Raw genomic sequence first — 22,677 nt, 5'->3', positions numbered from 1 at the left:
GAATACAACAGATGACAGAGATGAGCAGTTCAAAGGTCAAAGAAAAAGCTAGTCCTTATGATGTGATTTGGGAAGCTGTGTTCCCAAGGAAATCGTTTCTGGAAAGCCTGAGTTTTTCTTTTTTTCTTTTTTCTTTTGAGAGACGGACTCTTGCTGTCACTCAGGCTGGTGTACAATGGCACGATCTCAGCTCACTGCAACCTCCCCTTCCTGGGTTCAAGTGATTCTCCTGCCTCAGCTTCCCAAGTAGCTAGGACTACAGGTGTGCACCACCACACCTGGCTAATTTTTGTATTTTTTTAGTAGAGATGGGGTTTCACTATGTGTTGGTCAGGCTGGTCTCGAACTCCTGACCTAAAGTAATCCACTCACCTCAGCTTCCTAAAGTGCTGGGATTATAAGTGTAAGCCACCCAGCTGATTTTCTTATTTTGCTCTCACATAGGGGAATCTTCTGTCTTATGCTTTTTTTTTTTGAGACAGAGTCTCTTGCTCTGTTGCCCAGGCTGAAGTGCAGTTGTGCTATCTCAGCTCACCTGAATCTCTGCCTCCCAGGTTCAAGTCAATTCTCCTGCTTCAGCCTCCTGACTAGCTGGGACTACAGCTGCTCACCACCATGCCCAGCTAATTTTTGTATTTTTAGTAGAGACAGAGTTTCACTATGTTGGCCAAGCTGGTCTCAAACTCCTGACCTAGTGATCTGCTCGCCTTGGCCTTGCAAATTTCTGGGATTACAAGTGTGAATCACCGCGCCCGGCCCTGTGTTATGCTTTTATCTCAGGACTCTGCTTTCCTTTCAGTGATCTGCCTTCAATTTTAGAATGAGAGCCAAAGTCTTCCTAATCACATATAAGAGACTGCACAGGCCAGGTGCAGTGGCTCATGCCTGTAATCTCAGCACTTTGGGAGGCCGAGTCGGGGGATCAGGAGGTCAAGAGATCGAAACCATCCTGGCCAACATGGTGAAACCCGGTCTTTACTAAAAATACAGAAGTTAGCTGGGCATGGTGGTACATGCCTATAATCCCAGGTACTGGGGAGTCTGAGGCAGGAGAATCGCTTGAACCCAGGGGTTGGAGGTTGAAGTGAGCTGAGATCATGCCACTGCCCTGCAGCCTGGTGACAGAGCAAGGGTCAGTCTCAAAAAAAAAGAAAAGAGAGACTGCACAATCTGACTGCTTTTCCATTGTTTTGGGGGACACACAAATGCCTGCATAATTTTGAGAAACTTTATGTTAAACTATTAACTAAGTTCTCTTTTTGTACGTCTGAAATGTGTGAGAGTAGTGGGGTTTTGTTTATTTTTCTGCACCTTCCATCCTGTTTGTATCACTATAGTCTGCAAATATAGTTGGAAATTATAAAGTATTATGTCCTTCTGCTTTGTTTTTTTCTCAAGACTGCTTTGACTAGTCAAAGTTTATTGTAGTTTCATGTAAATTTTAGAATCCTATTATTCATTACTGTAAAAAAAATGCCCTGAATTTTGATAGGGAGTTTATTGAATCTGTAACTCACCTTCAATAACATGGCTCTTCTTCTTCTTTTTTTTTTTTTTTTTTTTTGGAGAAAGTGATTTATTTAGAGAGAGAAAGAAACAGCTAACTCTCACACTGAGCGAGAGAATCCAGAAAGATGGAATCCAGGAGAGAAAAGCAGCTTCCACACTCACGGGAAGGGAATAGAGAGATAGAGTTTAGGAAGGAAAGACAGGTTTCCACGAGAGAGTGTGGAAGGGGACTCCAGAGGGGAAATCCAGGAGAGAGAAAGATGGCTTCCACGAAGGGAGGGTTCATGGAAGGGAATCCAGACATGGAGTCCTATAACATGACTCTTTAACAATACTTCTTATTTCCATCTATAGACATGAAATATTTTTAAATTTATCTGTGTCTTCTCTAATGTCTTTCATTAATCTCATATCATTCATTGTAAATATTATCTGTCTCTTGGATTAAATTTCTTCTCAGAAATTTATTATTTTAGTGCTATCGTAAATAAGATTTTCGTTGTTATCGTTTGTTTTTTGAGAGGCAGTCTCACTCTGTCACCCAGGCTGGAGTGCAGTGGCGCTATCTCAGCTGACTGCAACTGCCACCTCCCAAGTTCAAGCAATTCTCCTGCCTCCACCACTCGAGTAGCTGGGACTACAGAAGCGTGCCACCACACCTGGCTAAGTTTTGTATTTTTAATAGAGATGGGGTTTCATCATGTTGGTCAGGCTATCTCAAACTCTTGACCTTGTAATCTGCCCACCTTGGCCTCCCAAAGTGCTGGGATTACAGGTATGAGCCACCACACCTAGCCAAGTTTTTTTTTTTTTGTTTGGTTTGGTTTTTTGAGACAGAGTCTCACTCTGTCACTCAGGCAGGAGTGCAGTGCTGTGATCTCCACTCACTGCAATCTCTGCCTCCTGGTTCAAACAATTCTCCTGCCTCAGCCTCCCAAGTAGCTAGGATTACAGGCACCCACCACCACACCTGGCTAATTTTTGTATTTTTAGTACAGATGTGGTTTCACCATTTAGGCCAGGCTGGTCTCAAACTCCTGACCTCAGATGATCCACCTGCCTCAGCCTCCCAAAGTTCTGGGATTACAGACGTGAGCCACCACTCCTGGGTGTAAGCAACATTTTCAAAAATATTTTATCAGATAGCTTATTTTAAGGGTATAGAACCATACCTTGTATGTTAATTTAATATTTAGCCAATTTACTGAGTGTATTTATTAGTTTAGACAGGTTTTAATGTACTGTTTACATTCTTTTATATCTATAATCATATGATCTATAGCCAGCAAGTTTTTACTTATTTGTCTTCAATTTAAATGCCTCTTTTCATTTTTTTGACTAATTCTTCTGCCTATTACTTACAGTTCTTTGTTAAAATAGAAGCATTGACAATAGGCAAAATATAGTTTTGTATTAGTGTCTCTAAATTTGAAGAAACAAATGGCTCTTCAAGTGTTTATAACCTGTTTTTAGAAGGTAAACATGTTTTGTTGGGCCCCAGGGTGATGGGATGCCCTCTGCATTGGTAGTGGAGAGGGCGTGTAGCTTGGTCACAAGGCAGCTGGGTCTGCACTAGGGTCTACCTTTAGTTGGCTTGTTACAAGGGGCTTGGGTAGTTGGACAGACTGAATTTTATTTTTATTTTTTGGACAGACTGAATTTTCCTCAGGACTTCGACCTGTAGGGCAGACACTAGGGCAGGTTTCTGCAGTTGGCTCTGAATATGATGGGTCTTATGGATGAGTATGGCATTCACTGTGTATGAGAGAGGATTTTTCCAGATCACTGTGTGGGTTGTTGTTTTTTTTGTGGGGCGGGGGGATGGATTTTTGCTCTTGTTGCCCAGGATGGAGTGCAATGGTGTGACCTCAGCTCACTGCAACCTCCACCTCCCGGGTTCAAGTGATTCTCCTGCCTCAGCCTCCCGAGTAGCTGGGATTACAGGCATGCCCACCATGTCCAGGTAATTTTTCTTTTTTTTTTTTGTATTTTTAATAGAGATGGGGTCTCTCCATGTTGGTCAGGCTGGTCTCAAACTCCTGACCTCAGGTGATCCTCCTGCCTCAGCCTCCCAAAGTGCTGCAATTACAGGTGTGAGCCACTGTGCCCAGCCCACTGTGTGGGTTTTAACATAGGCAGAACTGGCTATGAACTGTGGCTCAGGGAGCTGAAACTGAGTCATTGAGTTGCTTCAGGGACCACAGCTCTGCAGGCCTGGCATAGCTATAAGTGGGTATCTTTCTTAAGGCCTCTGAAAGGGCATGACCTCTTCAGACTGTGGCTGGGAAATGTTTGAGATGATTACAGAGTAAATTCAGAATTATCAGTAGGACCAAGTGGGAGAGGCCATTTCCTGGTCTGTACTAAAAAACAGGAGTTTTGTACTAAAATACAGGAGTTCTGTAGTTTACCACCTGCCTTCTGAAAAGAAGCACTTCTCAGCATTGGGCATTAGCAGTTTCACAACTCCCTCCCTGGATCTCAAAGTTCTTTTAAAGACAGTTGTTTTGGAGATAGGGTCTTGCTACATAACCTAGGCCGATTTTGAAATCCTGGCCTGAAGCAATTTTCCAGCTTCAATGTACCATGTAGCTGTCATTACAGGTGTGAGTTACGATGCCTGGTTCTCTCATAAAGGCATTTTTGTCAGGGATGACTTAAAAATTTTCTTCCTCCTTCTGGCAGAAAGAAAAGAGAAAAAAAAACCATTTTCTTCTTGTGAAAGGGATAAGAAAATAGGGAACGTGGGCCAGGCGCGGTGGCTCAAGCCTGTAATCCCAGCACTGTGGGAGGCTGAGGAGGGTGGATCAAGAGGTCAAGAGAACGAGACCATCCTGGTCAACATGGTGAAACCCCGTCTCTACTAAAAATACAAAAAATTAGCTGGGCATGGTGGCACGTACCTGTAATCCCAGCTTCTCAGGAGGGTGAGGCAGGAGAATTGCCTGAACCCAGGAGGCAGAGGTTGCAGTGAGCCGAGATCGCGCCATTGCCCTCCAGCCTGGGTAACGAGCGAAACTCCGTCTATAAAAAAAAAAAAGAAAAGAAAAGAAAATAGGGAACTTTTTTTTTATCTTATTGATTATACACTATTATTTCAAAGTATTTGTTTTATTTATCGGAGGATCTCACTATATTTCATAAAATATATGGATATTTTCTCTATTTACCAATGTAACACTATTCTTTGCTTCTAAAGTTAGATTACAGCAGTTTCATGTAACCATAGCATATATTTAAAACATAAAAATTGTCTCTAGTTTCTTTTAAATGCTTATGTATTAAAAGTTTATCATTAGAATCTTCTGTTTATGATTATGCTGCATTTTCTTTGAAATTTTACTACAATGGATTACACGCCAATTATTTAAAATACCTGCCTTCTGTGAGTACACAGTCAAGTATTATAGTTACTTAGAGAAATATTTTTCTTCTCTTTTTTTTTTCTTTACTTTTGAGATAGGGTTTTGCTCCTGTTGCCCAGGCGGAAGTGCAATGGTGCCATCTGGGCTCACCGCAACCTCTGCCTCCTTGGTTCAAGTGATTCTCCTGTCTCAGCCTCTTGAGTAGCTGGGATTAGAGGCATCCACCACCACTCCCGGCTAATTTTGTATTTTTTACTACAGACAGGGTTTCTCCATGTTGGCCAGGCTAGAGAAATTCTTAATGGCACATCGGTATTGCAAACCAGATCTTTTTTTTCAGACGTAGTTTTGCTCTTGTTATCTAGGCTGGAGTGCAATGGTGAGATCTCGGACCACCACAACCTCGGCCTCTCAGGTTCAAGCGATTCTCCTGCCTCAGCCTCCTGAGTAGTTGGGATTACAGGCATGCACCACCATGCCCGGCTAATTTTGCATTTTTTTTTCCAATAGAAATGGGGTTTCTCTACGTTGTCAGGCTGCTCTTGAACCCTCGACCTCAGGTGATTTGCCTGCCTCGGCCTTTCAAAGTGCTGGAATTACAGGTGTGAGCACCCGCACCTGGCCTCCTTTTTTTTTAGATGGAGTCTCACTCTGTTTCCCAGGCTGAAGTGCAGTGGGGTGATTGATCTTGGCTCACTGCAATCTCTGCCTTCCACATTCAAGGGATCCTACCACCTCAGCTTCCCAAATATCTGGGACTGCAGGCACATGCCACCAGAGCTGGCTAATTTTTGTATTTTTAGTAAAGACAGGGTTTCCTCATGTTAGCCAGGCTGGTCTGGTACTTCTGACCTCAGATGATCCATTTGCCTCACCCTCTTTAAGTGCTGGGATTACAGGAGTGAGCCACCATGCCTGGCTGCAAACCATATCTTGAGTAAACATTTCTCACATTATTGTTTTCCAGTCCATACTAGTGTGTTTTTCTTAGTGTAGGTTTCTTAATATTAGTTTCTAGTGCGTTTTAGTTTCGCGTATGTATAATAATTTTAGACAATTTGCAAATCTGTACACTTTAAGTCACTGTGAGATTTAATTGAGAGATACATCAGATATCTCATGTTGCAGAAAGTGAAAAAAAGAAAAGACACATCAAGCTGGGCATGGTGGCTCACGCCTGTCATTCCAGCACTTTGGGAGGCTGAGACAGGTGGATCACCTGAAGTTGGAAGTTCGAGACCAGCCTGACCAACATAGTGAAACCCCGTCTTTACTAAAAATATAAAATTAGTGGTCATGGTGGCACATGCCTGTAATCCCAGCAACTGGGGAGGTTGAGGCAGGAGAATTGCTTGAACCCAGGAGTAGGAGGTTGCAGTGAGCCAAGATCATGCCATTGCACTCCAGCCTGAGCAACAAGAGCAAAACTCCATTTCAGCAAAAAAAAAAAAGGGAAATACGTCAGCCATATGTCTGTCACATTTAGATTATATATATATATATTTGTGTATTTATCAATAAAAATAACCACAATTTTGGTTATGGCTTACCTTGTATATATTCTTTCTTAGTTGATTTTCTTTTTCTTTCTTTTATTTTTTTTTGGTGTTTGTTTTCTTTACGATAGACTGTCGCTCCATCACCCAAGCTATAGTGCAATGGTGCAATCTCGGCTCACTGCAGCATCTGCCTCCCTTCAAGCAATTCTCCAGTCTCAGCCACCTGAGTAGCTGCAATTACAAGTGCATGTCTGGCTAATTTTTGTATTCTTTTAAGAGACAGGGTTTCACCATGTTAGTCAGGCTGGTCTCGAACTCCTGACCTCAGGTGATCTGCCTGCCTCAGCCTCCCAAAGTGCTTAGGTTACAGGTATGAAACACCTCACCCAGCCCCTTCTTTTTTTTTTAATCTTTGTTTATTTTCCCTGGTTGTTTTGTCTGAGTAGTCATGGAAATAGTTTTATTTTTACTGTGTGTTTAATGATGAATACATATTTTCTTTGTGTGAGAGAAACAGTCTTGTGATTCGAAGGTAATTTATGAAAAGATTTATGGTCCTGTATTTTTTCAGATTTTTTTTTTTTTTTGAGAAAAATTAATTGTAAAAACATAACATAAAATTTACCATCTTAAATTGATTGAAGTGGGCTGGGCGAGGTGGCTCACGCCTATAATCCTAGCACTTTGGGAGGCTGAGGTGGGTGGATCACCTGAGGTCAGGAGTTCAAGACCAGCCTGGCCATCAGGGTGAAACCCCATCTTTAAAAAATAAAAATAAAAATAAATTAAAAATTAAATTAATTGAAGTGTACATTTCAGGGCCAGCCATGGTTGTGGCTTACATACGTAATCCCAGAATTTGGGGATGTCAAGGCAGGAGAATTCCTTGATCCCAAAAGTTTGAGACCAGCCTGGGCAACATATGGGGATTCCCTCTCTACAATGTTATTTTAAAGCCAGGTGTGTTTTTGTGCACCTGTGGTCCCAGCTCTTTGAAAGATTGAGGGAGGAGGATGACTTCAGTCTAGGAGTTTGGGGCTACACTTAGCCATAATTGTGCCACTGCACTCCACCTTGTGTGACAGAGTGAGACTGTGTTTCAAAAATCTGTACATTTCAGGTATGTTAAGTATATTCACGTTGTTAGGCAAAAGTGTTCTAAAAATTTTACATCTTGAGAAACTGAAACTCAATATCCATTAAGTAACAGCTGACCGTTTTACCCTCTCTCCAGCTCTTGACAAATATTCTTCTTCTTCTTTTTTTTTTTGAGACAGTTTCACTCTTGTTACCCAGGCTGGAGTACAATGGCGCAATCTTGGCTCACCACAACCTCTGCCTTCTGGGTTCAGGCAATTCTCCTGCCTCAGCCTTCTGAGTAGCTGGGCTTACAGGCACATGCCACCATGCCCAGCTAATTTTTTGTATTTTTCATAGAGACAGGGTTTCACCATGTTGACCAGGATGGTCTCAATCTCTTGACCTTGTGATCCACTCGCCTCAGCCTCCCAAAGTGCTGGGATTATAGGTGTGAGCCACCGTGCCCAGCCCTCATTTTTGTATTTTTTGATAAAAATGTATTTCAATTATTAGTCCATTTAAGACTTGTTTTTATATTCTCAATATTAACTTCTATTACATATAATTTGCAAATATTTTTACTTATTTTCTAGAAGGCATTGTCACTCTAATGTTTTCCTGATGTGCAGAAATTTGTGTAGTTACTTTTCTCTTTGTTGCTCATGCATTTATTGCCTTTTTTTTTTTTTTACAAAAGACAGGGTTTCACAGTGTTAGCATGGTCTCAAACTTCTGACCTCGTGATCCACCCACCTCGGCCTCCCAAAGTGCTGGGATTATAGGTGTGAGCCACTGCACCTGGCTGCATTTAATGTCATATCAAAAAAGTGGTGCCAAGACCAACGTCATGTCATTTCTCTTTTTTTCTAAGAGATGTATTATTTTTATATGCCTAAATTTTTTTTTTTTTTGAGACAGAGTCTCACCCGGTCACCAGGCGCTAGGGTGGAGTGCAGTGGCACGACCTCGGCTCACTGCAGCCTCCACCTCCTGGGTTCAAGCAATTCTCCTGCCTCAGCCTCCTGAGTAGCCAGGACTACAGGCACAAGCCACCATGCCCAGCTAATTTTTTTGTATTTTTAATAGAGACGGGGTTTCATCATGTTGGCCAGGATGGTCTCCATCTCTTGACCTCGTGATCCACCCACCTCGACCTCCCAAAGTGCTGGGATTACAGGTGTGAGCCACTGTGCCTGGCTAAATATTTTCTTTAAAATATTTTTTGTATATTATCCAAAGAAAGGATCCAGCTTTATTAGTGTTGATGTCGTTTTCAACATGATTTTTTGAAAAGATTGTCTTCTCTCTATTGTGTGCTCCTAGCAACTTTGTAAAAGATTGTTTAATCATATACAGAAAAGTTCATTTCTGGGCTGTGTATTCTGTTTTTTTATCTATTTATCTGTCTTTGTGTCAGTACCACCTTGTTTTTGTTTTTGTTTTTTTTTAGCTATTAATGTGTTTTGAGATCCAGAGTATAATACCTCTTTGTTCTTTTTCATGAGTGTTTGGCTATAATTTATGATCAAATTAAAAACTTTTAAGGCCAGGCATGATGGCTCACTCCTGTAATCCCAGCACTTTGGGAGGCTGAGGCAGGTGGATCACAAGGTCAGGAGTTTGTGACTAGCCTGGCCAACAGGGTGAAACCCTGTCTCTACTAAAAATACAAAAATTAGCTGAGCGTGGTGGTGCATGCCTGTAGTACCAGCTTCTCAGGAGGGCTGAGGCAGGAGAATTGCTTGAACCCGGGAGGTGGAGATTGTAGTGAGCCTAGGTCGTGCCACTGTGCGCCAGCCTGTGCAACAGAGTGAGACTCCATCTCAAAAAATGAAACAAGCGAACAAACAAACAAAAAACCTTTAAACAAATTCTTGTAAAACATTGCACTTTTGGGATTTTTGCAGAAATTATACTGAATTTATTTATTATTGTAAGTTATATGGACATCTTTGAAAAATTAAATTTTTTGACACTTGAGTAAAAATATGTTGAAGAGTATGTGTTATTTTTATATATATTTGGATGTGCTAGTTTTACTTATGCTCTAGATATCTGGTTTCATTCAGTTTTCCTCTGAAAACATTAAGTGTATAATTTTTATTTTCTTATCTTTATTATTATTATTATTATTTCTTGTTGCTGTTTTCAGACAGGATCTTATTCTGTCACCCACGCTGGAGTGCAGTGACTGCAGCCTCAACCTTCAGGGATCAAGTGCTCCTTTCACCTTAGCCTCCTGAGTAGCTTGGACTATAGAGATGCACTAACCATGCCTGGCTAATTTTTTGATTATTTGTAAGGACAGGGTATTACTATGTGGCCTAGGCTGGTCTCAAACTTCTGGCTCCAAGAGATCCTCCCACCTTGGCCTCCCAAAGTGAACTACCAGCACCCAGCTGATATTCTTAAATTTAATGAGACTTATTATGTGTCCTAACACAATACACCAGGTGCAAGTGAGAACATTGGGTATATTCTTGCTTTTTACTGGAAAGTTTTTTAGATGTCTGTTAAGGCTAGTTTGTCTGTGCTATAATGTGGATGTTCATGTTTCCCAAACGTTATGCTGCAAAATGCAGTCCTCAGGGTTGGATGCAGAACCTGATGGGAGGTATTTGGGTCATAGAGGCAAATTTCTCATGAGTGGCTTGGCATCATCATCTTAGTAATCAATAACTTTACACTCTGTTAATTTTAATGAGAGCTGGTTCATTGAAAGTACCTGGCTTCTTTATTTCACACTTTGCCTGTCCCTTACCGTGTAATATGTTCAGTTACTCTTTGCATTTCATTATGATTGTAAGCTTTGTGAGACTCTCACCAGAAGCAGATGCTGGCTCACACCTGTACAATCTGCCAGACTATGAGCCAAATAAACATTTTTTTCTTTTTTTTTTTTTTTGAGACTGTCATGCAGGCTGGACTGCAGTGGCACAGTCTTGGCTCACTGTAACCTCCGCCTCCAGCTTCAAATGATTCACCTGCCCCAACCTCCCAAGTAGCTGTGATTACAGGCACACACCACCACACCTCGCTAATTTTGTATTTTTAGTAGAAACAGGTTTTCATCATGTTGGCCAGGCTGGTCTTAAACTCTTGACCTCAGGTGATCCACCTATCTCAGCCTCCCAAAGGTGCTGTGATTACAGGCATGAGCCACCACACTCAGCCAACCTTTTGTCTTTATAAATTATCCATTTTCAGCTAGGCATGGTGGCTCACACCTGTAATACCAGCACTTTGGGAGGCTGACACGGGTGGATCACCAGAGGTCAGGAGTTTGAGACCAGCCTGACCAATACAGAGAAACTCTGTCTCTATTAAAAAATAATAATAATAATAAATTATCCACTTTCAGGTATGCCTCTATATGCAAAATAATTAAGGTTGGCAATTTACTCTTAAAGGCAAGCAGAAAGAGCTACATTTTATTTTCTTTCTATGTTGTTGGAGTCACCCCACGTTGGGCACCACTGTTGGGATCACCACCTGTGGGGGTCTGTTTTGCCCTGACTCAGCGATGGATGAATAAAGTACCCTGACACACTGATGTTATGCTTTCCCAGTTTGGCTAGTGTCTGTGACCACTTACAGACTCCCTGGAGAGTGCTCTAAAGAGATAGCTGCTGCCAGCCCCACCAGCCACTGAGACTCAAATTTATTCAGTAAAGTTTAATTGACAAAGGTTGAGTCAACACCACTAGAAGTTAAAGGTCAACGGACAGGTTCTGATGCGCTAAGCAAACAACATTAATGGGTAACATCCCTCGTTGACCTCCCCTCAAGAGGGCCATCTAGCTGGGTGCGGTGGCTCATGCCTATAATCCTAGCACTTTGGGAGGCCAAGGTGGCTGAATCACCTGAGGTCAGGAGTTCAAGACCAGCCTGGCCATCATGGTGAAACCCCATCTTTAAAAAAAATAATAATAATAAGCCAGGCGCGGTGGCTCACACCTATAATCCCAGCACTTTGGGAGGCCAAGGCGGGTGGATCACAAGATCAAGAGATCGAGACCATCCTGGTCAACAAGGTGAAACCCCGTCTCTACTAAAAATACAAAAAATAGCTTGGCTGTTGGTGTGCGCCTGTAGTCCCAGTTACTCAGGAGGCTGAGGCAGGAGAATTGCTTGAACCCAGGAGGCAGAGGTTGCGATGAGCTGAGATTGTGCCATTGAACTCCAGTCTGGGTCATAACAGCGAAACTCCATCTCAAAATAATAATAAAAAGAGGGCCGTCTAGCTCAAAGTTTAGTTTTAAGAGCATATGAGTAAACAAGTAAGTTAGGTAAACTACTCACATTCTTTTGTATTTGTGCCCTAATCTCTTTGGCTCCTGCAAAGAGACTCTGACTGCCTTCAGTCAAGAACTACAGAAAAAACCCTGATACCTTCTAAAGAGGTTTGTGACTATTTTCTGTAACTTTCTTTGACGTTTTTCTTATACTATTTTGGCAACCACCCTGAGTGAATTTCCACACTAAAGTCACTCTTTGCATTGTGCTCACCTGGGTCACTGCACATACAACTAATTTATAAATTTTCCACAAATGTATTTTGGTCAGTATGTTTTTGTTACACTTATATTTTTATTAAGAAATTAGGGCCTTTGGGCCAGATGCAGTGGCTCATGTCTGTAATCCCAGCACTTTGGGAAACTGAGGTGAGTGAATCAGGAGGTCAGGAGTTTGAGACCAGCCCGGTTAACATTGTAAAATCCCATCTGTACTAAAAATACAAAAATTATCTGGGTGTGTTGGCTCACAGCTGTACTCCTAGCTACTCAAGAGGCTGAGGCAGGAGAATTACTTGAACCCAGGAGGCAGAGATTGCAGTGAGCTGAGATCACACTATGGCACTCCAGCCCTAGCAACAGGGTGCAAGTCTCCATCTCAGGAAAAAAAAGAAAAGAAAAGAAGGTCTTTGGCATTTTTCTGTACCATCTTGTTTATGTAATTTGTATAATTATATAGATTGGATTTGTAAAGTATATTCATCTGAGTCTAACAAGTGGAGTAACTTGTTATTTTTCTTTCGGTTATTTGCTCTCATTTTGCCCAAGACTTTTCACCAGAGCAGAATATAAAAGATTCTTTTCAAAAAGTGACACTGAAAAGATATGGAAAATGTGGACATGAGAATTTACAGTTAAGAAAATATGGGAAAAGTGTGGATGAGTGCAAAGTGCAAACAGGAGGTTATAATGGACTTAATAAATGTTTGCCAACTACCCAGAGCAGAATATTTCAATGTGATGAATACATGAGAATCATTCATAACTTTTCCAATCTAAGTGGACATAAGATAAGATATACTGGAAAAAAAACTTTTAAATTTAAAGAATTTGGCAAATCATTTTGCATTTCTTCAAACCTAACTCAACATAAAATAATTCATTTGAGAGTAAATTTCTACAAATGTGAAGACTGTGGAAAAGTTTTTAATGGATCCTCAATCTTTACTAAACATAAAAGAATTTATTTTGAAGAGAAACCCCACAAATGTGAAAAATGTGGCAAAGTCTTTAATCAGTTCTCAATCCTTACTGCACATAAGAGAATTCATACCAGAGAGAAAGTCAACAAACATAAGGAATGTGGCAAAAATTTCAACCAGTCCTCACACCTTCCTAGACATAAGATAATTCATCCTGGAGAGAAATCCTACAAATGCGGAGAATGTGGCAAAGCCTTTAGTCAGTCCTCACACCTTACTACACATCAGACAATTCATACTGGAGAGAAACCATACAAATGTGAAGAATGTGGCAAAGCCTTTAGGCAGTCCTCAAATCTTACTACACATAAAAGAATTCATACTGGAGAGAAACCCTACAAATGTGAAGAATGTGGCAAAGCCTTTAACCAGTCCTCAACTCTTACTACACATAAAAGAATTCATACTGGAGAGAAACCCTACAAATGTGAGGAATGTGGCAAAGCTTTTTACCGATCCTCTAAACTTACTGAACATAAGAAAATTCATACTGGAGGGATACCCTATAAATGTGAGGAATGTGGCAAAGCTTTTAACCGATCCTACTCTCTTACTGAACATAAGAAAATTCATACTGAAGAGAAACTCTTCAAATGTGAAGAGTGTGGCAAAGCTTTTAAATACTCCTCAGCCCTTACCAAGCATAAAAGAATTCATACTGGTGAGAAACCCTATAAATGTGAAGAATGTGGAAAAGCTTTTAACCAATCCTCAAACCTTACTGAACATAAGAACATTCATACTGGAAAGAAACCCTACAAATGTGAGGAATGTGGCAAAGCTTTTACCCGATCCTCAAATTTTACTGAACATAAGAAAATTCATACTGGAGAGATACCCTACACATGTGAAGAATGTGGCAAAGCTTATAAATACTCTTCATCCCTTACTATACATAAGAGAATTCATACTGGAGAGAAACTCTACAAATGTGAAGAATGTGGCAAAGATTTTAACAAGTCTTCACACCTTACTAGACATAAGAGCATTCATAGTGAAGAGAAACTCTACCAATGTGAAAAATGTGGCAAAGCGTTTAAACAATCCTCAGTTCTTACTGAACATAAGAATATTCATACTGAAGAGAAACCACACAAATGTGAAGAATGTGGCAAAGCCTTTAACCGGTCCTCAAATCTTACTACACATAAAAGAATTCATACTGGAGAGAAACCCTACAAATGTGAAGAATGTGGCAAAGTTTTTATACAACGCTCAAAACTTACTGCGCATAAGACCATTCATACTGGAGAGAAACCCTACAAATGTGAAGAATGTGGCAAAGCTTTTAACCAGTCCTCAAACCTTATTAAACATAAGAGAATTCATACCAGAGAGAAATCCTACTAAAATGAACTAACCTGACTCCATCCTAGAAATAAGCCTGACAAGCTCCAGCTTAGCTTCTCCCTCCCTGCCACAGCCCTCACAGGTGCAGTACTGAGTCATGCTGTGCTCAGAGCCTTGAAATGTTGAGGTTTGGGTCATGCTGTTCTCAATACCTGTAACCAATGTAACCACATCCTGCTTGGCAAGTCTATCTGCTGTTGTGAATACCCCTCTTGGTGATTGATTGTATGGAAAGTCCTCCCTGGTAGCCTCCTTGATGATTATATGGAAATGCTCTTAGTAACCAGCAACTATGGGAACCTCCTGCCTCCTGGTTCCCAGCCTCTTCCTACTAACTTGCTTGTTCTGCTTCTGTAAAATTCTGCTTCAGCTAGGCTCCCCCTCCCGTATCCTAAGCTAGGTATGCAAAGAAATCAAGCCCCTTCCTCAGGGCAGAGAAATTTTTAAGTGTCAGCCACCTCTCAGTTGCCGGCAAAAAAAAGACTCTCAATCAGAACTCAGAGAGTAGCGCTTTCTCTAACTCGCTTGGTTACAACATTTGGCGAGATATTGCCACCAGGTGTGGGCTGGACTCACTCTGAGGTCCCCCAGATGCAGTGGTGAAGTATAGGGGAGGCATCCCTTGAGACGTTCCAGAGCCCCATAGGTCACCATCCTCGAGAGGAGATTGGATCGACCACTGACTCACCCCTCTAACTTCTTTTCTGAGTCCTCTGTCCTCGTCCACGGAGAAGGTAAGTTAGGCCTGGCTCTGTGTTTGGACCAGGGAGGGGCATTGGCCCTGACGAGGGCCACCTTTCAGGATTCTGTCAACGCTCCGGGATGCTGGAGGACAGAGTTTCAGTTCTTTGAGAAATTTCTGAGGGAAATGAAATTTCTCTGGGATCCTGACTGGTTTAAAAAAAGTGCAAAATTCATAACTTCTGAGTGCATGTGTGTGTGCATGTGTGAGTGCGTGGGGACCTTAGAGGCTTGCATCTAAGAATCCAGTTTATGGCTCCATGGTGAAAGCTACAGAGTCCAAGTGAACCCTAACCTGCGGTTCCATGGTGACCTCATACAGCTTAAAGGCAGCATCGGGCTAGGCCTGATCCAAGTCAGGGGTTTATATCGACTTGTTTATGCCAAGAGGAGCCTAAGTTCCCACAAAGGGTGCAGCCAGGCAGGCATCTGAGTAATCCCAGTACAGGACCCCCTTTCCCTTGTTTGTCCTTGATAAACTGCCGTAATAATTTACCTACCTCACTTTCAGTTTTCCTGTTTTGTTCCTAAAATCTGGATTTATATGTCTCGTGTCTGTTGTACTGTTTGTGTCTAGCATTTGAATTTGTATGTCCCGTCATCCTTATTGCCCAAGAAGATTGGGTGACAACTCCTTCAAGGTCCTTAGTGCAGACTTCCTGTCTCAGGAAGTTAAATCCCTCATTAGCCATTTGGGCTGACCGTCTCAGTCCTGTCTTTTCTGTCAAAAACAGCTCAGGTGTTCTTAGGGGGAAAATTGTGCTAAACATCCACCAGTCTGGAATTTCTGGCACATAGAGGTTGTCGGTGCCTAGCTTGTCACACCCCCATGCCCCAGTGACTGGTCTGACCCCTCCTTGGCTGAGCCTGACTTCTCCTTTGCTCCAACTTTCAGCTCCCTCTCTTCCTTCTGTTCTGTCCCCTTCAGAGGAGGAGGAATACTCTATTCTTCCCTTGCCTCTACCCTATAATCTTCCGGCTCTCCTGGGCTCCCCCTCTACCTCCTCGTCTCTTGTGGTCTCCACCTATTGCCTCTTAACTGCAGCCTCAGCCAGAGGAGGCTGCCCTACGCCTCCCCTTAAGGGAGGCACCATCCCCACGAGGTAGTGAGTGAGCTGTCCCATTTTTGGTCTATGTTCATTTTTCTGCTTCTGACCTATACAACTGGAAGTCTCAAAAACCCACCTTTCTCTGAGAAACCTCAGGTCCTGACCTCACTGGCTGAGTCCATACTCCTGACTCACTGGCCCAACTGGGATGATTGTCAACAGCTTCTCCTGACCCTTCTTACATCTGAGGAAAGGGACTGTATTTGAAGGGAGGCCAGAAAGATTTTCCTTGGTTCAGCCAGTATGCCAGAGGAGGGAGCCCGAAATCTCCTAAATGAAGTTTTTCCTTCTACTTGGCCTGACTGGGACCCAAATGCCTCGGGTGGGTGTAGAGCTTTGGACGATTTCCACCAGTGTCTCCTTGTGGGTATTGAAGGAGCCACTTGAAAACCCATGAATCTGTGTAAGACAACTGAAGTTGTCCAGGGGCCCGATGAGTCACCTGGAGTGTTTTTGAAATGCCTCCAGGAGACCTATCGAATTTACACTCCATTTTATCAAGTGGCTCCTGAAAATAGCCATGCTATTAATTTGGCATTTGTGGCCCAGGCAGCTTCTGATATTCGGAGAAAGTTACAAAAACTTGAGGGACTCATTAGAATGAACATTTCCCAACTCCTGCAAATAAATCAAAAGGTTTTTGACAATCGAGACCAAGAAAAAACTGGCTACTCTGGCAGCTGAAAAGGTAGCTGTCAGAGTATCAAAAACGCAGGCAAAAGTCATAGTTCCCACAATCCAGAAAACTAAACAAGACAATCCTAAACAGAAAAGTAATACTGGGGAAAACCTGCAAGCCCAGCAACTTGGGAGGCTGCAGCAGGACAATCGCTTGAACCAAGGAGGCAGATCTTGCAATAAGCCAAGATTGCACAGTTGCACTCCAGCCTGTGTGACAAGCGGGAAACACTATGTCATAAAGAAAGGCGGGGCGGGAGGGGAGTCATCCAGCACCTCGTCTTTTAGAATTGTATGCACTGATGTGTCTGATTTGTTCTCTTTTTCTTTTTTTTTAAGGGAGGAAGGCAGGAAGGGAGGGAAGGAGGATGGTAGGGAGGAAGGAAGGAAGAAAGCGGGGAGGGAGGGAAAGAAGGGAAGGAAGGAAATCAAGCAATGAGAGAGACATTGCAGGCCTGGATCTAGAGGTTTACAAGTTGATTTCCTTTTTTGAGAGAAGGAAAGAAAAAAAAATGAGTAAAGGAGAGGGAGAAAGAGGAGAGTGAACGGAAATATTGCTTTATTCTGAAAAAAATTGGGTATTAATAATGGCCAATCAATGTTTTATTTAAACTTATGAGTAGGTGTGATGTGGAATTGACAAGAATGTATATTTTGTGTATTTGAAGTGGAGAGCTCTATGAATATTTATTAAGTTTACTTGTTCCGGATCTGTGTTCGAGTCCTTGATATCCTTATTAATTTTCTTTCTCATTGAGTCTAAGTCTCTATGTATCTGGGTGCTGGGATCGTTAGCTCTTGTTGTTGCATTGATCCTTTTACCACTATATCTTTGTTGCTTTAAAATCTATTTTATCAGAAACAAGAATTACAACTCCTGCTATTTATTTATTTATTTATTTATTTATTTATTTATTTATTTATGCTCTCCATTTGGTTGGTAAATCTTTCTCCATCCCTTTGTTTTGAGTCTTTGTGTCTCCTTGCCTGTGAAACGGGTCTGGATGTAACATGCCGTTGGGTTTTGGCTGTGTCTTTTGATTGCAGGATTTAGTCAATTTAAATTTAGGGTTACTGCCATTTGATGTTAACTGGCTGTTTTATCCATTCGTTGGTGTAAATTCTTTTTTATGTTGGTGCTCTTTACTTTCTGGTTTATTTTTAGAAAAGCTAATACTGGTTGTTTCTTTCTGTGTGTAATGCTTCTTTCAGAAGCTCTTGTAAAGCAGGCCTGGTGGTAATAAAATCTCTGAGTTCTTGCTTGTTCATAAAAGATTTTATTTTTCCTTCAGTTGTGAAGCTTAGCTTGGCTGGATATGAAATTCTGGGCTGAAAATTCTGTTCTTTGAGGATGTTGAATATTGGCCCCCACTCTCTTCTGGCTTATAGAGTTTCTGCTGAGAGATCTGCTGTAAGTCTGATAGGCTTGCCTTTGTGGGTAACCTGACCTTTCTCTCTGGCTGCCCTTAGTATTTTCTCCTTTGTTTCAACCCTGGTGAATCTAACGATTATGTACCTTGGGGTTGCTCTTCTTGAGGAATATCTTTGTGGTGTTCTCTATATTACCTGGGGTTGAATGTTGACCTGCTTTGCAAGTTTAGGAAAATTTTTCTGAATGATATCCTGAAGGGTATTTTCCAGCTTGGATTCATTCTCTCCGTCGCATTCAGGTACACCTATCGAACGTAAATTTGGTCTTTTCACATAGTCCCACATTTCTTGGAGACTTTGCTCATTCCTATTTATCCTTCTTTCTCTAATCTTTTCTTCACTTTTTATTTCATTAAGTTGGACTTTGACCTCTGATATCCCTTCTTCTGCTTGAACAATTTGAGTGTTAAAACCTGTGCATACTTCTCGGAGTTCCTGTATTGTATTCTTCAGTTCCATTAATTCACTCATTCTCCTCTCTAAGTTGTCTGTTCTCAATAGGATTTCATCAAACCTGTTTTCAAAGTTCCTAGTTTCTTTACCTTGGGCTACAACATGTTCTTTTAACTCACCAAAGTTTCTTATTATCCATTCCCTGAAGCATGATTCTATCATCGGGATGCGCTCGTTCTTCATCAAGCCTTGTTCCATTGTCGATGTGGAACTGTGATCATCTTTAGGGGGAGAGGCGTTCTGACTTTGAGTATTCTCAGCTTTTTTATGCTGGTTTTTTCCCATTATTGTAAATTTATCTTTCTGTCGTCTTTGAAATTACCAACTTTCAGATTAGGTCTCTTGAGTGGATGTCCAAGTTGTTAGTTCCCAAGGCCAGAGCAGCGGCGTTAAGATTGATGTTGCTTTTCTGTTCAGGATTCTCCTGTCTGGCTTTCTTCTTGTGTTCATAATAGGTGACTCTGCCTTCCCGGGGCTTCATACCTTTGTCAGAAGGGGAACCAGTCTCGTTTACTCTGCACCGAGAGCTGCCGCATTGAGGTGCCGTCACAGCCGCTGCGCCGGCCTCAGGAGTTGTACTGGGGAGCCATGTGGGTCCTTCAAACCTTGGGTTAGAAAAGGAGCCAGCCCTGTTTACTCTTCTCCGAGAGCTCCCGCGCTGAGGTGCTGGTGATACCGCTGCACCAGGCGCAGGAGTCACGCTGGCTACCCGTGTGACTCCTGCACTGGGAATCTTTTGCTCCATGAGCGACCAGAATTTTGTCTGAAAGTGTGGTGTTCTCTAGTTCTCCGCGCCTTCACTGAGAGCTGCAATCCTGAGATGTTAGCAATTGGCCATCTTGGATCGTTCTGGCTTCTTTTTCTTTTTTTCAAATGAGGTGGATTTTCACCAGAATGGCCAAGCTGACCTTGAACTCATGACCTCAGCCTCCCAAAGTGCTAGGATTGCTGGCGTGAGTCACAGCGCCCGGCCCAGTCTCTGATTTTTTTTTTAACAATAAAGTCAGCTGGTTGGGCATGGTGGCTTATGTTAGCCTGTCATTGAAGCACTTTGAAGACCAAGGTGGGTGGATCTCTCGAGGTTGCGGGTTCAAGACGGGCCTGACCAACAGGGTAAAACCCCATCTCTATTAAAATACAAAAAATTAGCCGGGCATGGTGGCTCGTGCCTGTAGTCCCAGCTACTTGGGAGGTTGAGGCAGGGGAATTGCAAGAACCCAGGAGGCAGAGGTTGCAGTGAGCCAAGATTGTACCACTGCACTCCAGCCTGGAGACACAGCAAGAGTTTGTCTCAAAAAAATAAATAAATGAAATAACTGGGCGTGGTGGCTCATGCCTGTAATCCCAGCTACTCTAGAAGTTGAGGCAGGAGAATCGCTTAAACCTGGAAAGTGGAGGTTGAGGGGAAAGGAGATCAGGCCATTGCACCTGGGCAACAAGAATGAAACTTTGTTTCAAAAAAAAAAAAGTATTTTTGCCCTATGTCCATCAGAAATAGTGTGTAGTTTTGTTTTGTGCTATGTTCTTTCCTGGTTTTTGTATTAGATTGATAATAGGCTTCGTGGAATGATTTAGGAAAGATACCCTAATTTTCTGTTTTTGAGATAGTTTCACTTGGATTGGTACTAATTTTTCCTCGAATGCCTCATAGAATTCAGCTGTGAATCCATCTGGTCCTGGACTTTTTTTTTTTTTTTTTGCAATGTTTTTATTACTGTTTCAGTCTCACAACTTTTTATTGGTCTATGCAGAATTTCTATTTCTTTCTGGTTTAATCAAAGAAGTTTGTGCATTTCCAAGAATTTATCCATCTCCTCTAGGTTTTCTAGTTGGTGCATGTAAAAGTGTTCATAGTTGGCCGGGCGCGGTGGCTCAAGCCTGTAATCCCAGCACATGGGGAGGCCGAGGCGGGTGGATCACGAGGTCAAGAGATTGAGACCATCCTGCTCAACATGGTGAAACCCCGTCTCTACTAAAAAAATATATATATATACAAAAAATTAGCTGGGCATAGTGGCGTGTGCCTGTAATCTCAGCTACTCCGGAGGCTGAGGCAGGAGAATTTTCTTAACCTAGGAGGCAGAGGTTGTGGTGAGCTGAGATTGTGCCATTGCACTCCAGCCAGGGTAACAAGAGTTAAACTCCGTCTCAAAAAAAAAAAAAAAGTGTTCATAGTAGCAGTGAATGATCTTTTGTATTTCTGTAGTACTGTTTTGTTTCTAATCGAGCTTATTTAGGTCTTCTCTTTTCTTGGTTAATCTCACTAATGATCTATCAATTTTGGTTTTCTTTTTAAAAAACCAGCTTTCTGTTTCATTCGTCTTTTGTGTTATTTAAATTTTCAATAATATTACTTATTCTCTGATTATTCTTTTTTTTTTCTTCCTATTGCTTTAAGCAAAATTATTATTGTTATATATTTTTTCTTTTGTTGGGTTGGGGTTTGGTTTGTTCTTGTTTCTCTAGTTCTCTGAGGTGTGAGGTTAAATTTGATTTTTTCTTTTTTTTGAGACGGTGTCTTTCTCTGTTGTCCAGGCTAGAGTGAGTGATATGATCTCAGCTCATTGTAAACTCCAGCTCCCAGTTTCTTTAATTAATTAATTTATTTTTTTCCTCCCAGTATCAAGCAATTCTCTGCCTCACCCTCCCGAGTACCTGGGATTACAGGTGCTCACCACCACGCCCAGCTAATTTTTGTATTTTTAGTAGAGACAGGGTTTCACCATCTTGGCCAGGCTGGTGTTGAACTCCTGACCTTGTGATTCACCTGCCTCAGCTTCCCAAGGTGCTGGAATTACAGGCATGGGACACTGCACCTGGCCTAGATTTTCTATTTGTGCCTCTTCAGACTTTTTGCTGTAGGTATTTAATGCTGTATTCCAGAGGTTTTGATAGGTTGTCACTACTGTTAGGGACGAGCTGTGCTGCCTCAGAAAACCCCCGTCTTGCAGGCTGACCCCTCCCCCCCTTAATTGCTCCACAGCTGCATTCCTGACTTTCTATCTAGGCGCCACACCAAGACTACCAAATATGTGGCAATTAAGCAAAGCCTGGTTATAGCCACCCAGGCAGCTCGAGGTGTGGGGAGCACTCCCGTGTGAGACCCCTAGTAAATTGGGTCTCACCTTGTGGTGAGTTGGAGCCCAGACACAGAGTCTCCAGTTGGAGGAAGTCGAGCTGAGAAAAGCAGGAACTAAAAGAGGTTTTGGGTTAAAGATAAACTACTGCGGACAATTACTAGATGGCCATGCAGTCTTGAAGTGCACCATGACCTAATGGTTAGTAGTCATGTGTAGCAGTATGTTCATTTTCACAAGCATATTCTTCTTTGTTCTGTCAAGACAGTAGTGATTGACTGTCATAGCTTAAGAGAACCTTCTGTGTAGCAAGACAATTGTTCTGAACTTTTATTAAATAGATAACAAGACCCACCTGCTGGGTTTTATTGTGTATCTGATCTTTCTACTGTAACCACCTGATTTATGTTGTAACCTGTAATTTCACTGTAAAACTTTCTGTTCCCCTTGATCTCATGGAACAATGTATTGAACTGACATAAGCGAAGTTTCAAGAATGTATAAAAACTGACCGTGAGCTGAATAAAGCCATTTGCGAAGCAAAGACTTCTCAATCCTCCAGACTCCGGCTATCATCTTTATCTTCTGCGCACCCCCCTATCCAGGTTGGAACCCTCTTGCTGGATGAGAGGTCCTGGCAGACGTGCCCCCAAGATCAAGGGAGGACACGGAAAACATATGTTGGTTATCCATACTTGTCAATTCCTGCTTGACATGTATCTGTAAACAATCCTGGTTTCCATCTTTTTTTAAAGATTGCTGCCACAAAAGTCACAGGATGATATATTGTAGGTCTTGTTACGAGTACTTTGTTACAAGTTAACAAATTCTCTGTGCCTGTGAATAGATTATGCCTCTCTCACCCTATATAAACCCCAGTTTTGTAAG

At 42.0% G+C, this 22,677-nt stretch overlaps 1 protein-coding gene across 2 annotated transcripts in view; it reads left to right on the top strand.

The window, feature by feature from the left end:
• Nucleotides 1-22,347, top strand: part of LOC118142830 (uncharacterized) — a 33,671-nt gene extending 11,324 nt beyond the window's left edge. For both annotated transcript variants that reach the window (XM_035285502.3, XM_035285501.3), the window contains one exon: nt 12,517-22,347. In XM_035285502.3, coding sequence (XP_035141393.3) covers nt 12,517-14,300 — 1,784 coding nt within the window. In that variant the 3' untranslated portion in view covers nt 14,301-22,347. The remainder of the gene's footprint in view (nt 1-12,516) is intronic.
• Nucleotides 22,348-22,677: the final 330 nt, after the last annotated feature.

The sequence above is a fragment of the Callithrix jacchus genome, chromosome 22, assembly GCF_049354715.1.
Source record: "Callithrix jacchus isolate 240 chromosome 22, calJac240_pri, whole genome shotgun sequence".
NCBI classification, from domain to species: domain Eukaryota; kingdom Metazoa; phylum Chordata; class Mammalia; order Primates; family Cebidae; genus Callithrix; species Callithrix jacchus.
Note: the sequence above shows the minus strand (reverse complement) of the source record. Positions and strands in the feature narration are given on the sequence as shown.